Below are 22971 nucleotides of genomic sequence, written 5' to 3'. Positions count from 1 at the left end.
CAATCTGTGCCTTCTGTCACTTGTAGTTCCACTCTCAATTGGTTGCCAGACTGTTTCGGAACTCAATTCAAGGTGCTGGTTATGATCTTCTATGATTCCTTTCTGCTTCTCAAGATCTTTAAAAAAATTTAGTAGTAGTTTGCTTTTTTTTTCCTTTATGGAAAGTCAACTGAAGTTTTAAGGATAGTGGATTCTCGATCCAATGTAAAATACCATACTCGCACAATGCAGTTGTTAAATCCACACATTCTGGAATGTATTATGGGATCAACTATGGCAACCATTGGGAGGAACAGAGGCAGCTGGCAAGGGAAACAGGTAGAGATTTGGTGGGCCACTAAAAGGATCAATAAGCCTGAGCAACCCCTACTAAGGCGCTGAAACATAATTACAGGCCCAGAAACTCTCCTCCTCTTCTTCCAGCCACAGCTGGAAGAAAGAGAAAATGTGGACTATATAGAACATAAGCAGGAGATAAGAACACAAGCCAATATTTAAGAGACCCATAAAGCATGAACACAGCCACAAGTATGCAGCCACTCTGTCAGCACATTTCCTTTTGTGGATGCTGCGAGGTAGTAAGAGCTGCCCTGAAGCCAGCCTCAAAATTGCCTTTATTATTATTCTGTCTTCCAGGCATTGGTTCTCACATGATCTTTCTTGAGTAGAGATAGAATGCCCTACACTAGAGCAGAGAGTGGCCTGATCTTTACTTCCCTTCCTGCATGTATATTTCTTTTGCTCCCCAGGCACATTTGGCTCAATGAGGTTTTGGAAAAAAGTGAGGTGAAAATGAAGTAAGTGAACCTGCCATAAGCAATGATCTCCATTTCAAACTGCCTTTCCTCTAGGGAAAAAGAAAAGTGTCTCCAGCCTTAGGTTTTGAAAGAAAAGACACCATTCCATAGCATGACTGGAATTCTCCAGCCATTCAGGGCAAGGCCCCATGTTTACGGCCCACTTCAATAAAGGTCTCCACACATCGATCGATATCTTCTTCACTATGAACAGCTGAGATCTGTACACGGATGCGCGCCTTCCCCTTAGGCACCACAGGGTAGCTAAAGCCGATGACATAGATGCCTATTAGATGAAAAAAACAGAAGGAAAGATGAGTCTATTAGAGTTGGCACGAGGACCCTAGTATCCCAAGCAATGGCTGGTGGCAGTAATCTGTGCTGTATCAAACATGTGGTGATATAGCATCTCTCATGGTAAAGCATTAGATACTGATCGGCTGAACCCATCTGATGGCAGAGTATTCAACTGCTCAAGGAACTGAGAGATTTGCAGTCTATTCTTTCTGTGAGGGAGGGGAAAGTTGTCAGTTTGACAGGGATCTGACCTTTACAAAGAGGTAGACTGAGAACTGGGAAGAGGTCTGAGATTGTAAAGAAACTGAGTCACAAAGAGACTAAAAGGAAGGAGAGCAGGGAATATATGATGGGAAGAGGAACCTGAAGGAAATGTAGGTGGGTTTGAAGAAAGAAGCAGAGGAGACAAAGAATGGGTGGGTACCTCTTGCCTCAAAAGAGGGGGCTCTAAAGAAATTTTACAGCACTTAATATGAGGAGATGTTTGCTACAGAAAGCAGTGGTGACAGAAGTGACTGAAATCTGACTCTAGATCAGAGTGCTTAAGAAGGAAGTTGTTGATAGGTGTATAGTCAATCTTCAGTGACAGTTATGGATTCAACCATCAATGTAGCAGTGTAACCCAGCAATGCCATTTTGAGGCAGGGGGTGGGGTGGGGAGAACAAGAGCCAAAATATATTTGAAGGGAGAAGGCAAATGGCTAGTTTAAATCAATACATGACAATTATCAGGCAGCAGGCTTTTGGTGTTGCTCAGTGCTGCCAATAAAATGTTGATAGACACACTCTGGGGATCCTTACAAGGTCACAGAGGAAACTTGGCTGAACATAGGGCAGCAAAATAGTTTCTGAATCTGGTTAAGAAAGGGAATGCTTGGCTGATGCTGGCTTTCTAGGGACAATGCTGCCCTCTACAGAGCTGTCACAGAAAACACAAGTTAGCTTTGCTTCACTTCAGATGAAATGAACTTGTACTGACCTAAAATGGGATTAGAAAGGCATCTATGTTGCCCCAGTCAACCAGCACTGAAGTCACAGCCTGGCAGGGCTCCTTCTGAAATTAACGACTGCACAACAACAATTATTCAAAGAGCGGAAGGTTTACCCATCTTCATGCTTGCTTACCCATCTTATCTCTTGGTTCAGGTCAGGTTTTATGATGCACAGGAAGGCTGGCATTCTGATGGAGCAACGGCTGAGCAAAGGAGGAACCAGGTAGGATATTCCCCTTCCTGACTCAAGTTTTAGAGCAGCCTTGGGCTTGCTGGGACACGGCCTGCTTGTGGGCAAGGCCATCAAAGTCTACAGTTACCTTTCTTCAGCATGTCATCAGCCATCAGTGAGGCTAGCCGGGCATCTCCCAACATCACAGGACAAATTGGGTGATTATTTCCTGAAATGGTGAACCCAGCTGCTGCCATCTTGCTTCGGAACCTGGAAGGAAAAGGAAAGCTTTCATCCCTTGTTTTGGAATCTCTTTGACCCTAAGCTCACAGGCTGGACACACAAACCACTACAACGGTACCAACTATCCCTCTCCAATGTTGTGCAGTGATAGAATTGTATTCTTTTGTGTTACTTCCATTCCAAATTATGAAACATCTGTAAAACGATTTTACCAGTATTGCAAATTAGGCAACCTAGCAAAATCTGCTTAATTCTGGCTCTGGATATTTCACTATTTTCTCTTCAAATTGGCAAGTACTGAGATGGAGCCAGGTAAAGTACAAGAGGCATTTGAAATAGTGGGCTGTGAGAAAGGGAAAGGAGGGACATTTCATAAACCAAGCCATGGACATCCAATGAGACCCTGGGGGTGGGCCTGTGCTCATGTGTTGTACAATGCTGAAAGACCCAACTAGAATGTTAGACAGCTCTACAGAAACCAAATGGGATTTTATAAACTAGGAGTATCTATGGCTAGTATCTATCTAGTTAGCTATAGATAAATAAAGACACAAAATAAAAGAACCATGAGATCATTGGAGAAAAAGATGGATTCACTGCTGTGTGAAAAAGAAAGAATTCTCAAAAGTGACAAAGAGTCGAGGAAACAACTGGGCATATAAGGCTTCTTGAATCCTTTGCTTTGCACAGTATAATAGTTCACATTCTCTCTCCCTCTCCCTCTCACCGTGTAGTCTTGGCAGCCATTGACTGTGCAATGGCATTGCTCTCCATGAGCAGATCCAGTGCTCTGGAAGCACAGCCCACAACAGCAGGAGGCAAGCTATTGGAGAAGAGGTAAGGACGAGAACGCTGGCGCAGAAGGTCAATTAGTGCTTTGGGGCCAGTTGTGTAGCCACCTGCAAAGAGAAGACGTTACTACGTGAGAGCTGGCTTGCAAAACTTGGAACCCAGCAAGCCACATATAGCCCATATATATGGTGGCCTACCAAGCACTTGATACCACCCCTACACTCAAAGTTTACAATCCTAGGCAAACAGCAAAACCCAGGAAAATTTTCATGGCATCATGTTTGGGCACTGGGTTAGGTTCAAAGACAACTGGTATATAGAGATGGGCAAGAACTGCAATATGAACCCAAAAAAACTCACGGACCTGGCCGATTCGAGGTTTCATGCGACCGCATGTTAACGAACCCCGACTTTTTTGGCCGGGTTCGTGCGATTCATGAGCAGTTCGTGACCCCAGACAGTCTGGTGCCGCTGAGTGGTGTGTGAAACTGACAGCCCCATTCCCCTGCTGCCAGCGAGCCATCGGCTGAACCCGGTGCGGGATGAGTGAAACTGACAGCCCTGTTCTGCCACCCAAGCGGGAGGAGAACAACAGCTGTCAGTTTGACAGACCCTGAGCTGGGTTCAGCCCATGGGCTGAGGCTGGCACGGGGTGAGTGAAACTGATACCTCCCCCCGTTCTCCTGCAACTCGGGACAGGAGAACAGGCTGTCAGTTTCACTCACCACATGCTGGGTTCAGCCGATTGGCTGATCCTGGCATGGGGTGAGTGAAGCTGACAGCTCTGTTCTCCTGTCCCCTGAGTGGCAGGAGAACGGGAGCTGTCAGTTTGACAGACCCCGCGCTGGCCTCAGCCCATGGGTTCCAGGCGTGGGGTCTGTCAAACTGACAGCTGTCGTTCTCCTCCCACTCGGGTGGCAGAATAGGGCTGTCAGTTTCACTCACCCCATGCGGAGTGAGTGAAACTGACAGCCCTGTTCTCTTGTCCCCGAGTGGCAGGAGAATGGGAGCTGTCAGTTTGACAGCCGCTGCGCCAGCCTCAGCCCATGGGTTCCCAGCACGGGGCCTGTCAAACTGACAGCTGTCATTCTCCTCTCGCTTCAGCGGCAGAACAGGGCTGTCAGTTTCACTCACCCCACACGTGGTTCAGCCTATGGGGTGAGTGAAACTGACAGCCCTGTTCTGCTGCCTGAGCGGGAGAAGAACGACAGCTGTCAGTTTGACAGACCCTGCGCCGGGTTCAGCCCATGGGCTGAGGCTGGCGTGGGGTCTGTCAAACTGACAGCTCCCATTCTCCTGCCACTCGGGGGACAAAAGAACAGGGCTGTCAGTTTCACATGCCCCTCGCAGGCTTCACCCGACCGGTGGTGCGAGGGGTGTTTTGAAACTGACAGCCTTCTCCTGCTGCTTCGAGGCAACAGGAGAAGGGGGCTGTCAGTTTCAAACACCCTACACTGGCTTCAGAAGCCGGCACCGGGTGTTTGAATTCCATGAACTACGAACCACGAACCAATTCGTGAACTGATAAAATTTCATGGAAGTTCCTGGTTTGTGGAATACCAATGAACCACAAATCAGGTGGTTCGGGTTTTTTTCGGTTCGTGCCCATATCTACTGGTATATCTCAAATGCATAGTTTCAGTAACTGCTCCTGCTGCAATGACATTCATTGGATCTAATCTCCTTAGGACTGGCCAAAAGACTTGAGATATAAGTCTGTTTTAATTTGAAAGACATGAGAGATCATGGTTGGTGCTGTTAGGCAGAGTTGAGCGACATAGCTGGGTATTTTTTAAAAATTCAAGGCTTTGCAAACAGACAGACAGGACACAACTAGTTAGAAACTGCACCTGCTGCTCCCCCAAGTGCCTTCCCCAGAGTTGAGTTGATTACAGCGACTTGGTCCATCACACCCAAGAGCTCATCGGTGCCTCTGCAAGGACAGAATTACTGTTATTAGCCTTGGCAGCCTTGTTCTTTCCCAGATGTCTGCACAGCAGGAAAAAGTTTCAAAAGACCATTCATTTTAAATAGGTACAGGCAGCTGTGACCCACTTACTTACAAGAGTAAGGCCCAAAAGAAAAAAAAAATAGGAATAGAAGATATCAATTGTTAAAATGGAGTTTTGCCAAGATTCCTCTTTCCAGATGGGTAGCTTTGCTAGCCTGTAATAGCAAAATAAAACAGAAAGCTACTAGCACCTTAAGTTTTGTTACTTGTCAAGATAACCACTGGACTTGTGTTTTATTCCAGTGTTAAGTAGAAAAAAAATCTTACATGAATGTTTATTTAAGCTTATGAGATCCATTTTATTAAAGCCAGACTTTTGGACCTTAGTTAAAGGTGATATGGCATTATCTATAATCTTTAAACATAAAAGGTGAGCCGTATTGGCGACAACTCATCTTTTATGTGGCTCAGGTGCAGTCTGCTCACCTGCAGGAAGAATGGAGTGATTTCAGATGCCAAATTACAATAGTACTCCACTTTGCAAGATATAAGGACAAATGGACTCACATTCTAGCTGTATCTGAAGAAGTGAGCTGTGATTCACGAAAGCTTATACCCTACCATGAATTTTGTTAGTCTTATAAGTGCTACTGGACTTTTGCTCTTTTCTACTGATAGGAGCATAATTAGGGTTTTCCTTCCTTAGTGGCTTACAGTACTGCCAGAGTTGCTATACTGGAGTCTGTGAGCCAGCCAGTTTTTTGTATCTGCAGCAAGAAAAATAAGAACTGTGCTGAGGTTTTCCTGATGGATGCCCCTTTAGGGACATTTCAAAGTGCAGGTTTGTGGAAAAGAAATATGTCTAAACACTGCTATTTTGCCAGAACAGTGATCTTTTCAGTCACCTTGGCTTCCTGCCTCTGAAGGAATTTTGGCCTTGCTCTTTCCAAAAGGCATTTGTGTGTCAGCTGTGGAAGCCCAGGCATCAGCAGAACCTTTTAAAATCACCACAGTTTGGACTTTCATTTTTTGCCATTGCCAATGGAAAGGCCTCACCAATGCAATATCCGTAACTGCTGCCTAGTGCTTCTCTAAACACAAATAGTGAATTACATCTATACTCATCAAGCTTGCAATTGAGCAATACCCCTGTGACTGTCACAGCACTCCTGTGTGTTGGAAAGGATTCTGGGTCATGTTTGAAGATGTATTCAATCACGAGGCTCCCATGGTATGGCCTGAATGTGCGTGACACAGCAACCTCACTGAAGCTCAGCAGGACTGGATGGGGTACCTCCTGGGAGTCCTACACACACTGTTGTTGAGTCGCAAGAAAGAAAGAAAGAAAGAAAGAAAGAAAGAAAGAAAGAAAGAAAGAAAGAAAGAAAGAAAGAAAGAAAGAAAGAAAGAAAGAAAGAAAGAAAGAAAGAAAGAAAGAAAGAAAGAAAGCTTTGCTAAGCCAGCATAAAATAGAGGTAACTTGCAACTACGCATTTTGGAGCACAATCAGAGATGCAAGCAGTTATTCAAGAAAGTATGTAATGGCAGACAAGCCCTTCCAGCAAGGAACTTCAGAGTTCCTAGAAGCACAGTTTGAAAGCCACTTAACTACCCTCCAAATGATACTAAACACATCAAAGGCTTGGAATTCTATTCTTACATACTATTCTTCATAAACGTAGAGGCAGTACAGAAAGGATAATGCCACCAGCTCACAAAGGACTCATCACCAGAGATGAAGTCAAAGTACAATAATCAAATCTCATACCGTCCATTAGGCCCAAGGAATCCTGTGGCATGACATTCATCAATGAAAACAATAGCTTTGTACTTCTGGGACAGGTTACAGATTTCCTTCAAGGGGGCGATGTCACCATCCATGGAGAAAGCACCATCAGTGGCCACCAACCGCAGACGGTATTTCTGGGAAGATGACCGTGCACGCTATGAGCAAAAGACTATAATGCACAGAACTTGAGAAAATTGCTTGTGGCAGAGAATGGGAGGTAGACACCGATATAAAGAACCAGAACATCACATACCATCATAGAGAGCAAGAGTCCAGTAGCATCTATAAGACTAACAAAATTTGTGGTGGGGTATGAGCTTTCGTGAGTCACGGCTCACTTCTTCAGAAACCTGAAGAAGGTATTTTTTCCATTGCTACAGACAGGCTAACATGGGCTACCCATCTTGATCTATATACCATCATAGAACCACAGCACTGGACAGCACCTGATGGATAATCTAGCCAGTGGTTTTAAGTTTTCTGTCCTCTAGGAACCCTTTCCACATTAACCAGCCTACAGAGGGACTCCTGTGCATCTACCACAGGACCTCAGCACATCGCAGATGAAACTGGGGCATGTTCTACACTGCACAGCCTGCTCACAAAGAACAGTGTCTAGCCCTCTTGTACTGACCAACATGAAGCGAGAATACTAGTTCCATGTAGAAATCTCCTGGATGGATAGCGATGGTCAGTGTTGCCTAAGCTTCTCCAACATTACCGATCCCATGTAATCTAGCAGCCCAGTCCCTTAATAATGTGAAGCAACATGCTAACAGATCATCCTAGGAGAATCAGTTCCAACTTACTTGTGCATCCTGCAGCTTGCTTTCCAAATCTTGCATGTCCATGTGCTTGTAACGATATTTATTGGCCTTACACAGTCGGATCCCATCAATGATGGAAGCATGATTCAGTTCATCAGAAAGCACTGCATCCTCTGGGGTCAGCAGGGCCTTGTGGTACCAAAAACAAAATTACATCAAGCTAGGCAGCTCTACACACAGAAGGTCACCAGTTCAATTCCCGGCATCCACAGTTAAAAAGATGTCAAGCGGCAGAAGTGGGAAAGTCCTCTGCCTCAGACTCTGGAGAGCACTGCCATGCAGGAAAACAAATGGACCCATGAAGCTGCCTTCTACTGAGCCAGACTCACAGTGCATCTCCAAGGAATCACCCACGACTTGATCCTTCAACTGAAGATGCTGGCGATTGAACCTGGGACCTTTCGCAAGCAAAGCAGATGCTCTGCCACTGAGTCAAAACCCCTCTCCTCCCTCAATGGTCAACTTCTGGTGTAGGGGTGTCATAGGCAATGTGCATTTCAATGCTCTCCCCCATACACAAATTGCAAGGGAGCAGCTGGCTTGCTCCCTCCTCATTCAGGCAGGAACAAGCAGAGGGCAAGTGGAGAAAGACGCAGTTTGCCATTCCCCAATGGCTTGCCAACACACCAGCCACAATGCAGGGAGGGGACAGATGAGATCCTCCCACAGAGTAGCGGCAACCGCAGGCAGCAACTGAAACAGGCATCCATTTAAAGCAGAATATTTGAATGGAGACATTTTTCCGACTGCAGCTCCCCATGTTATTTATGTATTGATTTGCACTTGTAATTTCTTGCATGTGGGCAAGACTAAACATTCTCTGATAACTAGAATCACTGAGCATCGTAGCAAGTTAAACAATATGTCCTTGGAAGTGCCACAGGCATCTCATTTTGTGGAAATGAATCCTATCCTTTTTTTGTAAATGAAAAATTGCACAGCTTCCATCCTCATGTTGATATTGATCGTATTCTGCCCCAAAGGGAAGCCTTTGGATTATTATATATACTTTGGGAAGAATATAGCTTAGTGGTCTGAATGACTAGCTGGGTTTATCTTCTTATACATACATGAATTCTCTTTGGCCCCGTAAGATACAAGGAGCACTGATGTTGAAATAGGCATGAGTCAGTGACTGCTTCACAGCTGTGACCTTCTACTGAGTTCGCTGGAAAAACGGGTTATTCTCAGCTTTGAACCTCAATAATTTTGTGGTTTTTCTAAGGAAATGTAGCTTTGGATGTATTGAATTACTTGCAACTTGTTAATGTTATTTGAATTCTATGTTATTAAACTTTTTGGTGGTATGAAAACTCATTTTTATTGGTGTTTTAATTGTTTCAGGTGGCTCAAAACACAAAGAAATACTGAAATGCATTCCACATATTTGAGGGCCAGTAATTTGATATATCTGAGTAGTCACTGTATAATTGTATTGTTTGGAATATTTTCTAATAGAATAGCTATTTTTTGTATATTGGTGGTTGGGTGTATTTTTTCTCTCATGTTGCGCATTTTGTGTGTGAACCACAAGTAGCAGCCAGAGAGAAACAGGCTATTCGTTCCCTTTCCCCTCGATGCACCTGAGTAGGGGGAGGCAAACTGCCACCTCAGCAGACCACAATGGAGCACAGCACAGCGTCATGAACAGAGAGGGGGGACCTGATCATCCCGATGGGAGAGATATTTTGTTGTTGCCTCAAGGAAACAAGGCCGCTGGGCAGTGTTCGCTGCGGTGCTACAACCATTGTCAGGCTAGCAGTGTGGGCCCACTGGGGATCTCAGGCCTCAGCAGCAGCCCAGTGGTGTCAACAGGAACGGCGCCAGGGTTTTCGGCGCCTGTGGCTGGCCGGCGCGCTGGGCGCACATGCGCACACGCACCAGCCTGCATGATGATGTCATGTGTGACGTCATCACGGGCGCATGTGCGCGGGCGGCTGGGACGGCGCGCGGATGGCCTCCCAGCTCTCCCACTCGGTTGCCCTGCACCACCCCAGACGCCTGCCCGCGGCTGCTGTGCCTGGCCAGGGGCGTGTGTTGGCGGCGGCGTGGGGTGGGAGGGCTGGGAGGCTGCAGCTCTGTGGTGCGCGCTCCCACCCCCAGCGCCTCCTCCGGCGCCCCCTCCAGCACCCCACGCCCTGAGGCAACCACCTACCTGGCCTCAACGGGCACGCCGGCCCTGTGTGTCAATCCTGGACAGCAGTTTTGACTGAGTATGACAGCTTTATATAGGACACACTGTACAAGTTAAGTCCACAGAAAACCCTAGCTTGCACCATTGGCTTGCAACCACAGCAGCTTCCAGTACAAATGCATCTACTTTCTGTTGACCCTGTATGATAATGAGACTAGGATGATGCACGTAAGAAATGTACAAGGGATTTAATCAATTGGAAAGTGCTTTAGGTGCATACCTAGGTCTCCTGTTCTATCCAGGGGACCCAGCACCAAGGTTTGCACTGTCAGGCTTCTTCTTCTCCTACTGCACCCTATGCATTTACGTTCTAGATCGCTCTTCCCTAAGACATGCTCACTTTTTCAGTGTGAGAAGTGTTGTACTTTCCCTATCGCTGGAATAATAAAACTGGGAGTACAGGGAATGAAGGAGTCAGAGTGTGCCACTGAGATGTGGTGGGCTCTCCTCCTTGGGAGGATTTTTAGCAGAGGCAAGATGGCCATCTGTCAGCACTGTTGATTCTATGACTCACTATTAACTTAGGCAGATCATGAAAGAGAGGGCAGGAAGCAATGATGAGCCAGTGTTCTGCTCTCATGGCCCTTTCTTACGTGTCCAGGGTAATGCTGATCTCCACTCTGGGGTCAGGAAGGAATTTTCCTCTAGGTCAGATTGGTCAGGGATGCTGAAGTTTTTTTGACTTCCTCTGGATCTGGAATAGCCATCACTATGGAGGAGGAGGAGGGAGCTGTGAAACTGCTGCATTGTGCATGGGGTTGGACTAGAAGACCTTTTGGTTCCCCTTCAAGCTCTATGATTCTAACTCTCTGTTTAAAACAGCCACCATCTATTGAAAGCCCACAAGCTATTTGCATGAACCTGGGGTGCATTGGTGGCATTGAATCCATGTTGTGGTTCAAAAACAGCCCAGTTTTATGACTGACCTGCCAAAAGATGGGAGCTGCTGCACATTTCTGTTCATACTGCATTTGAGAGGGTCTGAATGGAGAGACTGAATGGAGTTAGTTATTTCCCTTTCTGCCATTCACAGTGGAAGATCTTGCCTCTACCTTTGGCTTAAGATCATGTGAAACAGATTCTTCCTCAAAATAAGGGACAAATGTCAGATTAAGTTAGATCTGCAGGATCAGGCATCTATTCCTAACTTCTATTAGAGACCTGTTCCTAATTCATCAGCTCCTATCCTTTCCCTACTATGGATCAATTTCATTCCCCAAGGCCGCTGTTTTGCTAATGAATAGGAAGGTAGCCTTTTTGATAGCAATTGGACTTCCTTCTTCCCTCAAACTAACAACCCCCCAAAGATACTTTAGAATTCTGGAATTCCCAGTGGCCACCCTCAGTCCCCTATACACAAAAATATTACGAACTTCAAAGATTCCAGCATTGGCATCAAAGCAGCTGGCATAGAGGATGGCCTCTTCTCTTTGATGGAAACGAGCAATCTTCTCCTCCAGGTCCTTATGTATATTCTACAGAGTCGGAGAGCAGACAGAAAAAGTAAACACAAAATGCAGGCAGAAGATAAAACTGACAGTCAGTTTCTACTGATGTAATACAGTGTTCTGCATGTCAAGCTTAATACTTACGCTTTGTTCAGATGACAGCTCCATTTCCAATTTCTATAATTCTTGGCCCTATTACATTAATTTATTAGAGTACCATCTTATTGTTTGCACTCATTTACACTGATAAATCTGCCTTGAGTCTCAGTGAGAAAGATGGACTATAAATAACATAAATAATAATTTTTAAAAAATGCAAAAGCAACCTCAGGGCTTGGAGGGTTCAAGACTCCCTGGGCTGAAACTTGGGCAAAATCTATCACTAAAGCAGAACCTCCACGCCGTCCCCTGCAATCAAAAACGATCCTCCTGTGGGTACAACTCAGGAACAACATGAGATCAACAAAGAAAAGCATTTCCATTTGGATTCAACTCTGTGTTTACTGATGCTTCCGGGACATTGGGATGGCCCAGATGCACTTATTGTGTGTGTATTTGATCCACACAAGTCACACTGTACCCGTGTTCAGCCCAAGCTGATCCCCAACGCAGCTTTACCATGTAAGAGAAACTGCAGACTCAGCACACTTGGTGCACTGAGAGCAGGAGAAGACATGGAAGCTCAGCACCAAACTTTCCTTTCCTTTGAGTGAAGAGACCATCACTTTGGAATTACAACCGGCTTTCACTTCCTTATTTACTAAAATAATAGTAGATCTAGTCAAAAAGACTTCCACGTTACTGAAGAAAGTAAGTGGCATGCTAACATGTTTGCCTCATAGATACGGTTAACAATGCAAAGGGAAGAGGTGGGGAAAGGGAACGGAAGCCCCTGCTGGCTGCATGTTCCTGCTCCATCTTACTTGTGTTCCACAGATGAAACGGACAGAACTAAGTCCAGCTCCATATTTCTCCAGGGCATCCAGACCAGCACGAATCACCTCAGGGTGACTGGAGAGTCCAAGGTAATTATTGGCACAGAAATTCAGGATATCTGCAACAAAAGGAAGGGAATTGGTAGAAAGAAGGGAGCAGCGGATACAGCCATTGGCTTCAGCAGACCACTTGGTTCCTTTCGATTTGAAATAGACTTAAACCCAAGTTGTCCCAGCATGATTGACCCCCCACAAAGGCACATGATTTATCCATAAGCCAAAGTCTCAAGGATAGCAAAAAGACAAGGCAGGCTCTCTTGCTACTTCTCAATGATAAAGACACCACTGTGTACCGTAATCAAACTGCTCATCAAATATGGCTGCATTTGGGCTCCTGAAATGGTCAGGAAGTCTGGCCCATTGTTTGTTGACCCACTGTTTGCTGACAGAGATAGTTCAGGATTACAGGTGCAGAAAAGGACAGTTTAAGCTTTAGCACTAAACATGGAGGGAGTCAAGTGAAACGTAGTAAAAAAGGGAAAGCAACATGCTGACATGCTAATACTGGAGAAAACATTCCATTGGAGGGACTGCAAGAGGGGTAGTTCTGAGAGTGTAGACACTGGTCACCAGAGATCCATGTCTGAACATAAGCAAAAGCCATTGCTATAGTATGTCAGTGATGGAATGAAGAGAACAAATTGTCCTCTGTAGTACCTTCTCCACACATAAAAACTGTGAAGGCTTCTACTCTTGTACTAGCCTCCAGCAGACCCTCTTCCAAATCCTGCTCTCTCTGTCGTCGCTTGCAGAGATGAAATGTGTGGCAACAGGCACATGGCTTTGTCATTGGTGGCTCCTTGCCTTTGGAATCCTCCCCAGTCCATGTAGCACTTATTTTACTGTCCTTTAGACAATGGGTCCAAGAACGTTTTTATGGTCTGCGTCTAGCCTGAGAACTTTTTTATCGTTATTAACTTAGGCTGATAAATGTTGTTTCATGCTGTTTTTAATATATGGAACAGAACAGGAGATTTTGCAACTAACAAAGAGCAGCTAGCTGCTTAGGAATTAACCTCATTTAAGCTGTGTAATTCATAAGCAACAGACCTGGTCAAGAGCTGAGTGTGTGAAAGAATGACAGCATGAGTGTGGGCTGAAGGAGAAAACCTGGAGTGGCAGAAATAAAAAGACCCCCAGATGACCTCTGCCCTAATGACTCCTGTGGGGAAAAAGAAGAAGTCACAGAGGCCATGGGCAAAGAGGCATGTCAGTAAAGTTTCAGAAAATTTGTGAGTCAGGATCACCCCACCACTTCTTAAGATATACAAGGAGCTTCTGCATGCATAGATATTTCACAGCTTGCTCAGAGGGGCAGCCTGCATCTATAGGGCAGCTTTTAAACACCTTCAGCATGCCAAGAGAGCTGGCCACAGACTGGGTTGTATGTGCTCAGGAATGTTTGCCTAACCATTAAAGTGGTGCTGCACCTGTTGTATGCTCAACAATAAGATTGCAAATATAAAGACATCCTTTGAAGATATATTTTTCCATTCAGTAGGGCTATAGGAAGTGATCTTGTTTAGCAAGTCACTGACACTTTTATAACACTTTCTTTAGCTTCTCTAGGGCCGGCACCATTTTTTCTCTACCAGATTTCCTGTGCTTTTCACCGCTACATGACACGACAAAGATCAGTGCCTAAGCAAAAATAAATAAAGACATAAATCTGACATTAAAAATCACAACACTCAAAAACCAGTGGAAGAACATTTTAGTCTTTCAGGACATTCCACTGCTGACCTACATGTGGCTGTCCTCAACCAAAGAAGCTTCAAGGGCAGATTACAATGTGAGATTGCTGAATTTGAGTTCATTTACAAGTTCAAAACAATGGAACCCCTGGGGCTGAATAGAGACTCTTATCTTGCTACAGATGTTAATTTCTGCTCTGATCAACCTTCATTGTACCTTTACATCCTGACTCCCTTCTTTGCTTCACCCTTCCATCTCCTTACTGGAATATAAAGAAAGCTCATACCATGGTTGTTGTGGGTTTTCCGGGCTGTATTGCCGTGGTCTTGGCATTGTAGTTCCTGACGTTTCGCCAGCAGCTGTGGCTGGCATCTTCAGAGGTGTAGCACCAAAAGACAGAGATCTCTCAGTGATACCCTTAAAAATCTTGTTGGTCTCTAAGGTGCCACTGGACTCAAATCCAGCAGAGGTACAGCTTTTTATTTCTGCAAAAATCTTATTCCAGAGATTTCAAAAATCAATCAGTAGGAAGATATTACAGAGGTCACTTTAAAACAATACCCAATCAAAAGATTAACCGATATTTTCGGAGTGGGCGGGGTCCACCCTCAACTATTGATGGGTAGGCAAAACAGGATGAACATAAAACAGATCAATGGCATGGCAAGCGTGATATGCAGATCCACTCAGAACACTGTACAGGTGCAACTGAAATAATACCTGTCCCTTTGGATGCAACGCCCACCTCTCCTCCATGCGGCCAGCTTCCTCCCAAATGTCGCACTCACCTCCTCGGCTGCCTTCTACGTGGATATGCGGCCCTTGCTTCGACGTGATCACCCGCTCGCTCTTCCACGTCCCGGCCCCTCGGATGCCTTCCAGCTCTCCCTCCAACACGTGCTTGAGCTGGGCCAAAGCCGACTGCGCCCTGAAAGGGCTGCGGGGCCCCGGAGAAAGCGGGGGTCGCAGAAGCCACCTGCACCACATCCCTCTGCCAAGAAAGAATCGCCGCTCAAGCAAGAGGGGGAAAGGGAAGCGAGGGCGCGCGCAGGCGTGCGGAAGGCGTGTAGGCGAAAAGAGCCAATCGGGAAGCCGACGGAGGCTTCGCAAAGGAGCGTTCAGCAGAAAGTAGATTTAAAGAGGCCGAGACTTCCCCAGCGAAAGTATACAGGGAAGCTTGAGCAGATCGGAGAGCTGTCTGCGCAAGGCTATACATGTCTCCTGGGCTGGGATTAGGTTTATTCCACCCGGGCAAAGATGCCTAGGATTTCAACCTACCTGTGCAAATCCTAGCGATGTTTGCACAGACGTGAGTCCCGTTTTATTTAATGGGGCTTAATCTCACCAGGTGTTCGGGCTGCAATCCGCAAACTACTTTTTCTTGGAGTAAACTTTATTTAATTTCTTTAACACAAGCGGAGAGGCTCAGGCACATTGACAAAGCAGGCCGTGAGTCATGGGATCTCACGATTAAAAGATGTAAGCCCCGAAAAATGAGCATACCTGCCTTCTGCCATGTTTCTAGCTGAATAATGAATACGTAGATGAATGCAGAAAGTGGGATTTCCACGTCATATACGCAGGAGTCTATCAACCTTTCCTCAAACTTGTATTAAAGTAGGATTAGGGTCCAGTGGCATCTTGGAGACCAACAAGATTTTCAGGATATGAGCTTTCGACAATCAGAGTTGCCATCAGATATCTCTGGAAAGCTTATACTCCGAAAATCTTCAATTTGTTTCATTTACGTTATTTATAGTCCTCCTGTCTCACTGAGACTCAAGGCAGATTATATAGTGTGAATCGGTTTCAGGTAGATAGCCTTATTGTTGTGCAGTATAACAGCAGGACTCGAGTCCAGTGGCACCTTAAAGACTAACAAGATCTCGAGGGTATGAGCTTTGGAGAGAGACTAGTAGGAACGGATTCCTGAGCCTTTATATCCCACCAGAAGATGGGAGGAAAATAATACATGAATTCTTGTGGATTAAGTCGACAGTTATTTTTAAATGCAGAAGTTGCCTGCATACAATGATCACCTTCCTGAAATAAAGAACTTCTTCTTGCCCCTTATCCACTTTAAGTATCAGGCCATGCACACAGTCATAGTAGCTAAATTGGAAAGAAAAATTAAGAGGCTGTGTGCAATAAGCTTTCAAGGACTAGCCAATAAATCTGCAGTCTTTTAAGATTATATTTTGGGGTTTGTATAAGATTCTGAAACTTCTTAATATACTCATCAGGGAGGTAAGCGGAAGGGGAATCATGTAGGTCTTAGGTTTTTTAGCTGTACCCCACTTCCTTTAACTATGTCCATTAAGCACAATGTCACATATGAAGTAGGTAATATATCGTAAAAGGATGTGAGCATATACAGAGTTCCTTTCTCTCCACATAGACAAGCAGAATTACAGATTGTCCCCACATTAAAGAGCTGGACTTCCTCTCAGGGAAAGTTGCAGAACTCCTGTCTAGGTCTGAATCTCAGAACATTTACATAATTCCAAAATGTTTTTGAAACATTTTAAAACCTTAGGAAACAGAACACTAACATTGCCAGTGTAATAGATTTTGCTCTTTGACACAGAGTTCTGTGTAACTTGGAAGACTGTACTTTTAAAGTATCTACACACATAAATTTTAAAGTATCTACACACATAAATAAAGTATCTACACACATAAATTGGCCTTCAGAACAGGGAGCAGCAGTATGTTCAGGCAACAGCTATCATTTTCCTGTATGAATAGTAGTTTGCCAGGGGAAAGGGGCATTCTCTATTTTTATTTTGTTATCTAACTCTTCAGCCAACTCTCTTTTGTGCCTTCATCTCAACCTTTCCCCCCTCCCCCTTTACTGATAAAAATACTGGCAGGAGAAGGTAGGAGTGGCTGCAGGCCACCCAGTGATTGGAGAATATCCCCCAGAGACATCAAATTCCAGTGTGACAGCTGTGTTAGTCTGTTACAGCAAAACAGAAAAAGAGTTCTGGTGACATTTTAAGAACTAGTAGATTCATTATGGCAGCAGCTTTCATGGGCTAGAGTCCGCTTCCTTAGATACATAAAGTGAATTCACAATTGGTAAATGTGTAAAAGTGCATATCATCAGATACATTAAATGAATTCTCAGTAGGCAAATGCATGTGGCTGAAAAGACAAATATGCAAAATTATAGAGAAAAATTGTAAACAGTGGGACAAAAGGGAATGAGATGAACACACCAAGTTGCTGCATGAACAGCCAGTCAATTGGACCATTTGGCTCAGTATTGTCCACTCTGATAGGGAACAGTTTTCAAACAGAAGTCTTGTAAGTGATTTTTTAAACTGGAGACACCAGGAATTGAATCTGAGATACATGGGCAAGAATGGGGAATATCAGGGGTCCCCGGTGTGGTGCTTACTGCCTAGGCACCATAACACTCACCAAACCTTTCCTGGTGCCCAATGAGTGTTTTAGAAAGTGGGTTGGGGCCAGGTGGGTCTTTTGCCCAGCGGGAATTCTGATTGGAGATCTGATTGGCTGTGCAGATTTTTAAAAGTTGCTTTGGCAGCAGTTGCCTCCACAGCACAAGGGCCTCCAAGACTGACTGAAGATAAACTGTGTGTATGCAAAAAAATGGTCTTAAACAACATGGGAGGCCTGGCGGGCGGGCACATGGGGGGGTGCCACCAGCGAGTGGTCAACCCCTGTGCCCCCTAGAGGGGAGGCGGCCCACCACCACCTCCCCAACCCCTCCTGGCCCGGTGGCCACTGACATAACACACCTTAATGCCTTGGCGGAAAGTAGCCTCTGGGAGTCCTGGCGGGCGGGCACATGGGGGCTGCCGTTGGTGAGTGGCCAACCCCCCTGCCCCCCTAGAAGGGAGGCAGCCTGCCACCACCTCCCTGAGCCCACCAGCCACCGACATGACTCACATTAATGCCTTGGCGGAAAGTAGCCTCTTGGAGGCCTGGGCGGGCAGGTACATGGGGGGTGCCACTGGTGAGCAGCCAAACCCCCCGCCCCCTAGAGGGGAGGTGGCCTGCCTTCAACTCCACCACTTGTACACGGTGCCAAAGTCAACTGGTGGCTCCAATTGTATTGAATGGGAGTTTCCTGGGGGCGTCGGATTTGGGAATGTATAACTCCAAGATCCATATTGCAATCTTGACCAAACTTGGGTGGTGGCTGGAGGAGAGCCTGCTGAACGCTCCCTGTGAAAATGGGCTCTCTACGTCTGAGTAGACATGGGCATGAACAACGAACAATGAACATGTTCGTTAACGAGACATGTTTGTTATTGTTCGTGTTCGTCAACAGCAACGAACAGCGTGTTGGTTTTTTCCCCATTCATGCCCATGTCTACTCCACAAACACTCAAGCCGCAATAAATTGGTTAGTCTTTAAGATTTCACAGGACTTATTTATATAAATAAATATATAAATACAAATATATAAATAAATATATAAATACAACTAATTGTATTTACATTAGTTATGATCCACTTTTCTGTGATTTGAGACAGATTACACAGTGTTAGTCATTATGATCAATGGACGGGACATTCAATAAACAATATAATAGAAATTTGAAAACAAGTAGAAATCCAACAAAGAGCTGAAACAAAACCCAAGCAAATTGACATGACATAATAAATGACATGGAAAAACTATCCAGTAGGAGCATAATTACAGCAAAAGACAGTACACAGTAGTATACTCAACAGTCACTATCCTTTTACCAACACGTCTTTCTGAACCTTTTCCTTACAGCACAGTCCTATTACCTGTGTAAAAAGCCCATTCTGAATACTTTAGTTCTGCATAGTTTGCAGAAAGCTAGGAGAGTGGGAGCTTTCCTGACCTCTTACGGTGGGGGCCGACACAGAGAATGGCAGGTGTACAGGCAGCTGCTGATTTTGCTCATTTGCAGGGTAGTGTCTACAGAAGGCCCTGTTCAGATACGTAAAGCTGCCATGGTGGGACACCTAGGGAGAGAGGCAATTCCCTAGATATGAGGGACCAAGGCCATGAAGGGCTTTGTATGTGATAGCCAAAACCTTGAATTAAGCCTAGGAACTGATGAGAAGCCAATGAAATGACTGCAAAATGGGAGTGATGGGCATGGTTTGCCTAGAGGTTATTTATTTACATTACTTATAGTCCACCTTTTTTACTGAGACACAAGTCGGATTATGCAATGTAATTCAGTACAATCAACAGCTGAGACATTCAATAAACAATACAATAGATTGCAGAAATTAGCAATTTGACATGGCATAATAATAGATGGTAACAGGCTTTATCCGAGCATCTCTTCTAACCATTTCCTTATGGTACAGCCCTATTACCTGTGTATGGAAGCCCTCCTGAATAATCGCACAGTTTGTGGAAAGCCAGGAGCATGGGAGTTTGTGTGGTTTTTCCATCCAGCTGAGCTCCTTCCAGACTGAGCAGCTCAAAAAAAAACCCTCCTCACAAGCAGAGCTCCTGCTTAAATACCTGCAAGAGCCTCCAAAATCACAAGTATACCTGAAAACAACAATAGGAAGGAAGCAATTGACTTTGAGGGAAGTAATCTAGCCTTGAAGTCACCAAGGCATGGATCCGGGTGGCGAGATCAGCCAGATCAAAGTAGGAGGCCATCTTCCAGGCTAAACAGAATTGGAAGAAGACATTCTTTTGCAGCTCCATTAACTTGTTTCTCTAGTGGCAATGCCAGATTAGTATAACCCCAAGGCCCTTTAACGAATCTGCAACTGTCAGCTGAACCCTATCAAAAAGTGGGGAGTGCAATGTCCTTCAAGATCTCTGCCTTCCCAACCAGCATCACTTCCATCTTGTCTGGGTTCAGTTTCAGTTTGTTTGCTTATATTGTCAAGAAGCAGCTTAAGACTTTTATTGTATCACAGGGGGTTTGAATAGCGAGATACAGAGCTGGATATAGAGCTGGGTGGCATACTGATGACATCCAGTTCCAAAGCAATGAATGATGTCTCCTAAAAGCTTTACACAGAGGTAGAATAACATGCTGTAGCATAGTGGTTAAGTGGTTGGACTGTGAATCAGCACTCTGCTGGTTCAAATCCCACTATACCAGGAGCTCAGTAGGTGGTCTTGGGTAAGTCACTCCTCTCAGCCTAGCTTCTCAGCTGTATGGAGCCCAGCTTCTCAGCTGTATGGAGATAATAACACTGACTTCGTTCACTGCTCTGAGTGGGCACTAATCTGTCAAGAAGGATGGTGTATAAGCACTGTTGTTGTTGTTGTTGTGCCCTGGGGAACCCCACAAGATAGTTCCCACGCTGAAGATTGCTCGTCTCTCACAGCAACTCTCGGAGTCTATTCCATGAGGAATGATTTAAACCAGTTCAAGCCACATCCTCTGATCCTACTTCTGCCTCCAAACACCTTAATAGGATGGCATCATCTACTGCATCAACGGCTGCAGATAGATCCAGGAGGCCTTTGTGTACACTCAAATGGAAGTCTCAACTAAAGCTACCAGAGCTGTCTCCATCCTATAACCCAGCCTGAAACCAGACTTAAAAGCATCCAAAGTACCAGAGATAGCCAAGAAGACCTGGAGTTGGTCTGCTACTGCTCCTTTTGCCTAGAAAAGGCAGATTAGAGACTGAGCTAATCTCATGAGGGTTTTTTGTCATTTTTGTCTAGGGATGGTGGATTTTTGTCTAGTGGATGGATAACTGCCTCAGGTGGCTGAGAGAAAGCACCTTGAGTTAGTGACTGGTGTATGATGAACATCAAGGATTCGTTTGGGTGGTCTTTACAATATTTTAGCAGCCAAGATGGGCAAGGATCCAGTGCACAAGAGGTGGCCTTCACAGATTCCAGGATCCTGTCAATATCCATCACTGTAACTGAGTCAAAATGGTCCATAAGTGGACCAGATGGTATATGAAGCATTTCTTCTGTCGCACCTACAGTTCAAGAGGCATCCAAGAAAGAATATATTAGCGCTATTTTATCAGCAAAAAAACATTGCAAAGGTTTCACAGCTAATTGTCCTGTTCTTTCAGATTTAGGAGTCAGAAGATGTTGAGATACCTTAAACAACTGGGATGGTTGTGAACCAGCTGATGCAATGGGTTGCAGAGAAATGTTTTATAGTGTACACTGTTTCTTATTGGATTGCATACTATCTGAATGATTCCTAAATGCATGGTTACATTTTTCAGCTTTCTTTTCTAGCCATGAGAGCAAGAAAGCTCAGTATTAGTAGCTGACCATTCAAACTGCAATCTCAGAATGGGAATATGTGAATTTAACCTGATTTAGATAATGTTTCGCAATTCACAAAATTATTTCAGGCCAGTACACAGTGGTTTCTTTAACCACTGTGAGAAAAATAAACAACTTGTTTATATCTTACTTGTGTGCCCTCAAAGAACTCACAGCAGTATTCATGGAATCCTAACAGGTCTCCTAGATCTGCCTATCTTTAGCACAGTCACTGTACCATGTGTACCATGGATCTGTACCATGTGTACCATGTATCTTCAGACTCTGGGAAACCATGCATACATAGAATGTTTTGTTGTAGGCTAACAACAGGTGTATCAAGAGTACACATTTGATAACAGGAAACACCAAATTGCCATCAGATTAAAATTACTAGCACAAAAACCATTTGGTATGACAACCCCTCTAACATGTGGATGCATCCTAACATGTGGATGCATCCTTCCATTGTCTTCAGTGCAGGACTGGCCTCTCAACAAATTTGCATTGAACTCCCTTCTTGCGTGTGACGGAGGCACAAATATTGGAAACACTGAGAGTCCCAAAAATTGATTCAAACAACAGGGGCTTTACTGAAGGAATGTACTCTTTATCAGAGGTAAAGAACTGATCCCATAACCACCTGCTTTCTACTGCAACCGGATGGAACAAGGCTTTATTTGAAGCAGAGGTCACACATGTGCAGGAGAATAAGGAGGCAGAAGCCCAAGGTGGTTGAATGGACTAAGCCAAGTTCAGACTGCCAATGGAGGATCACATTTGGGAATGCTTCCCTATGTGAAAAAAATCCCAGCAGGGAGGCAGCAGCACAGCAGGCAAAAAGATGGGGTGAAACCTTTCTCTCTCTCTGCAGTGCTGGTTTTCTATTTCTTATTCTAGTTTTTTATGCAAACATTAAAATCTGGAATCTGTTACCAGCAGCACCACCTACTCCACCAGCTCAGGACTTTGCCATCCATCACCTGATTCTCCCCCATTCCATTCATGCCCGTTTTTGCCAAGGAACTCAGGGTGGTGTAATTTGCCCCATTTTATCCTCTCAACAACCCTGAGCAGTAGGTTGGGCTGAGATTAATGACTGGTCTAAAGTCACATTCTCCCTGTCCCATCAAAAGTGCACTCCAGCAGCACTTTTTGTAATTGCTGGCCTCTCTCATCCTTCCCCTACCAGCCCTCAGCTCACCAAGACATCCAGTGATACGCACCACCGACTTAACTCATCCATGGTTTTTTTGCCTTCCACGCCAGTGCCTGTCCTATCCATATTCTTTCGGCCAAATGTACAGTGCTGTAAGAAAAACTATTTGCCCATCTCCTATCATAAGATTTATAGACAGATTTACTTATGTGTAAAGATTGTGCACCTAGTTTTAGAAAACCCAACCTTTATCTGCCTAAACGTAAAAAACAATAGTACAGTCATAACACGCCCATTTTCTTTCTTTTTAGATAATATATTCACATGATAACAGACACAGTCTTAGAAGAGGCGTTCCCTGCAAGTGAGAGAGGAAGAAAGCTCTCTTTGAAGAT

The 22971-nt window shown here is 44.8% G+C and overlaps 1 protein-coding gene across 2 annotated transcripts; it reads right to left on the bottom strand.

Moving 5' to 3' along the window:
• Nucleotides 1-228: 228 nt before the first annotated feature.
• GCAT (glycine C-acetyltransferase) lies at nucleotides 229-15244 on the bottom strand. Of its 2 annotated transcripts, none has more exons than XM_054989096.1 (9): nucleotides 14981-15244; nucleotides 12426-12556; nucleotides 11428-11529; nucleotides 7843-7989; nucleotides 7013-7188; nucleotides 5144-5226; nucleotides 3229-3400; nucleotides 2407-2528; nucleotides 229-1083 (listed from the first exon to the last, which is right to left on the bottom strand). In XM_054989096.1, the coding sequence occupies exons 1-9, from the start codon at nucleotides 15177-15179 to the stop codon at nucleotides 932-934; spliced, it is 1284 nt and encodes a 427-aa protein (XP_054845071.1). In that variant the 5' UTR covers nucleotides 15180-15244; the 3' UTR covers nucleotides 229-931. The 2 variants fall into 2 exon arrangements, with proteins under 2 accessions (XP_054845071.1, XP_054845072.1); XM_054989097.1 differs by having other exon boundaries at nucleotides 7013-7167.
• Between the last annotated feature and the right edge of the window lie 7727 nt (nucleotides 15245-22971).

The sequence above is a fragment of the Eublepharis macularius genome, chromosome 9 (genome assembly GCF_028583425.1).
Source record: "Eublepharis macularius isolate TG4126 chromosome 9, MPM_Emac_v1.0, whole genome shotgun sequence".
In the NCBI taxonomy this organism is placed as follows: domain Eukaryota; kingdom Metazoa; phylum Chordata; class Lepidosauria; order Squamata; family Eublepharidae; genus Eublepharis; species Eublepharis macularius.
This window is presented reverse-complemented; position numbering and strand designations above follow the sequence as displayed.

Excerpts from the sequence above, each read along its gene's own strand:
- GCAT (XM_054989096.1), bottom strand. The coding sequence starts at position 15,179 with ATGTGGTGCAGGTGGCTTCTGCGACCCCCGCTTTCTCCGGGGCCCCGC. Across the intron at positions 11,530-12,425 it reads GTTTCATCTGTGGAACACAA|AATATACATAAGGACCTGGA; the intron begins GTAAGATGGAGC and ends CCGACTCTGTAG. Across the intron at positions 2,529-3,228 it reads ATGGCTGCCAAGACTACACG|GTTCCGAAGCAAGATGGCAG; the intron begins GTGAGAGGGAGA and ends TTTTCCTTCCAG.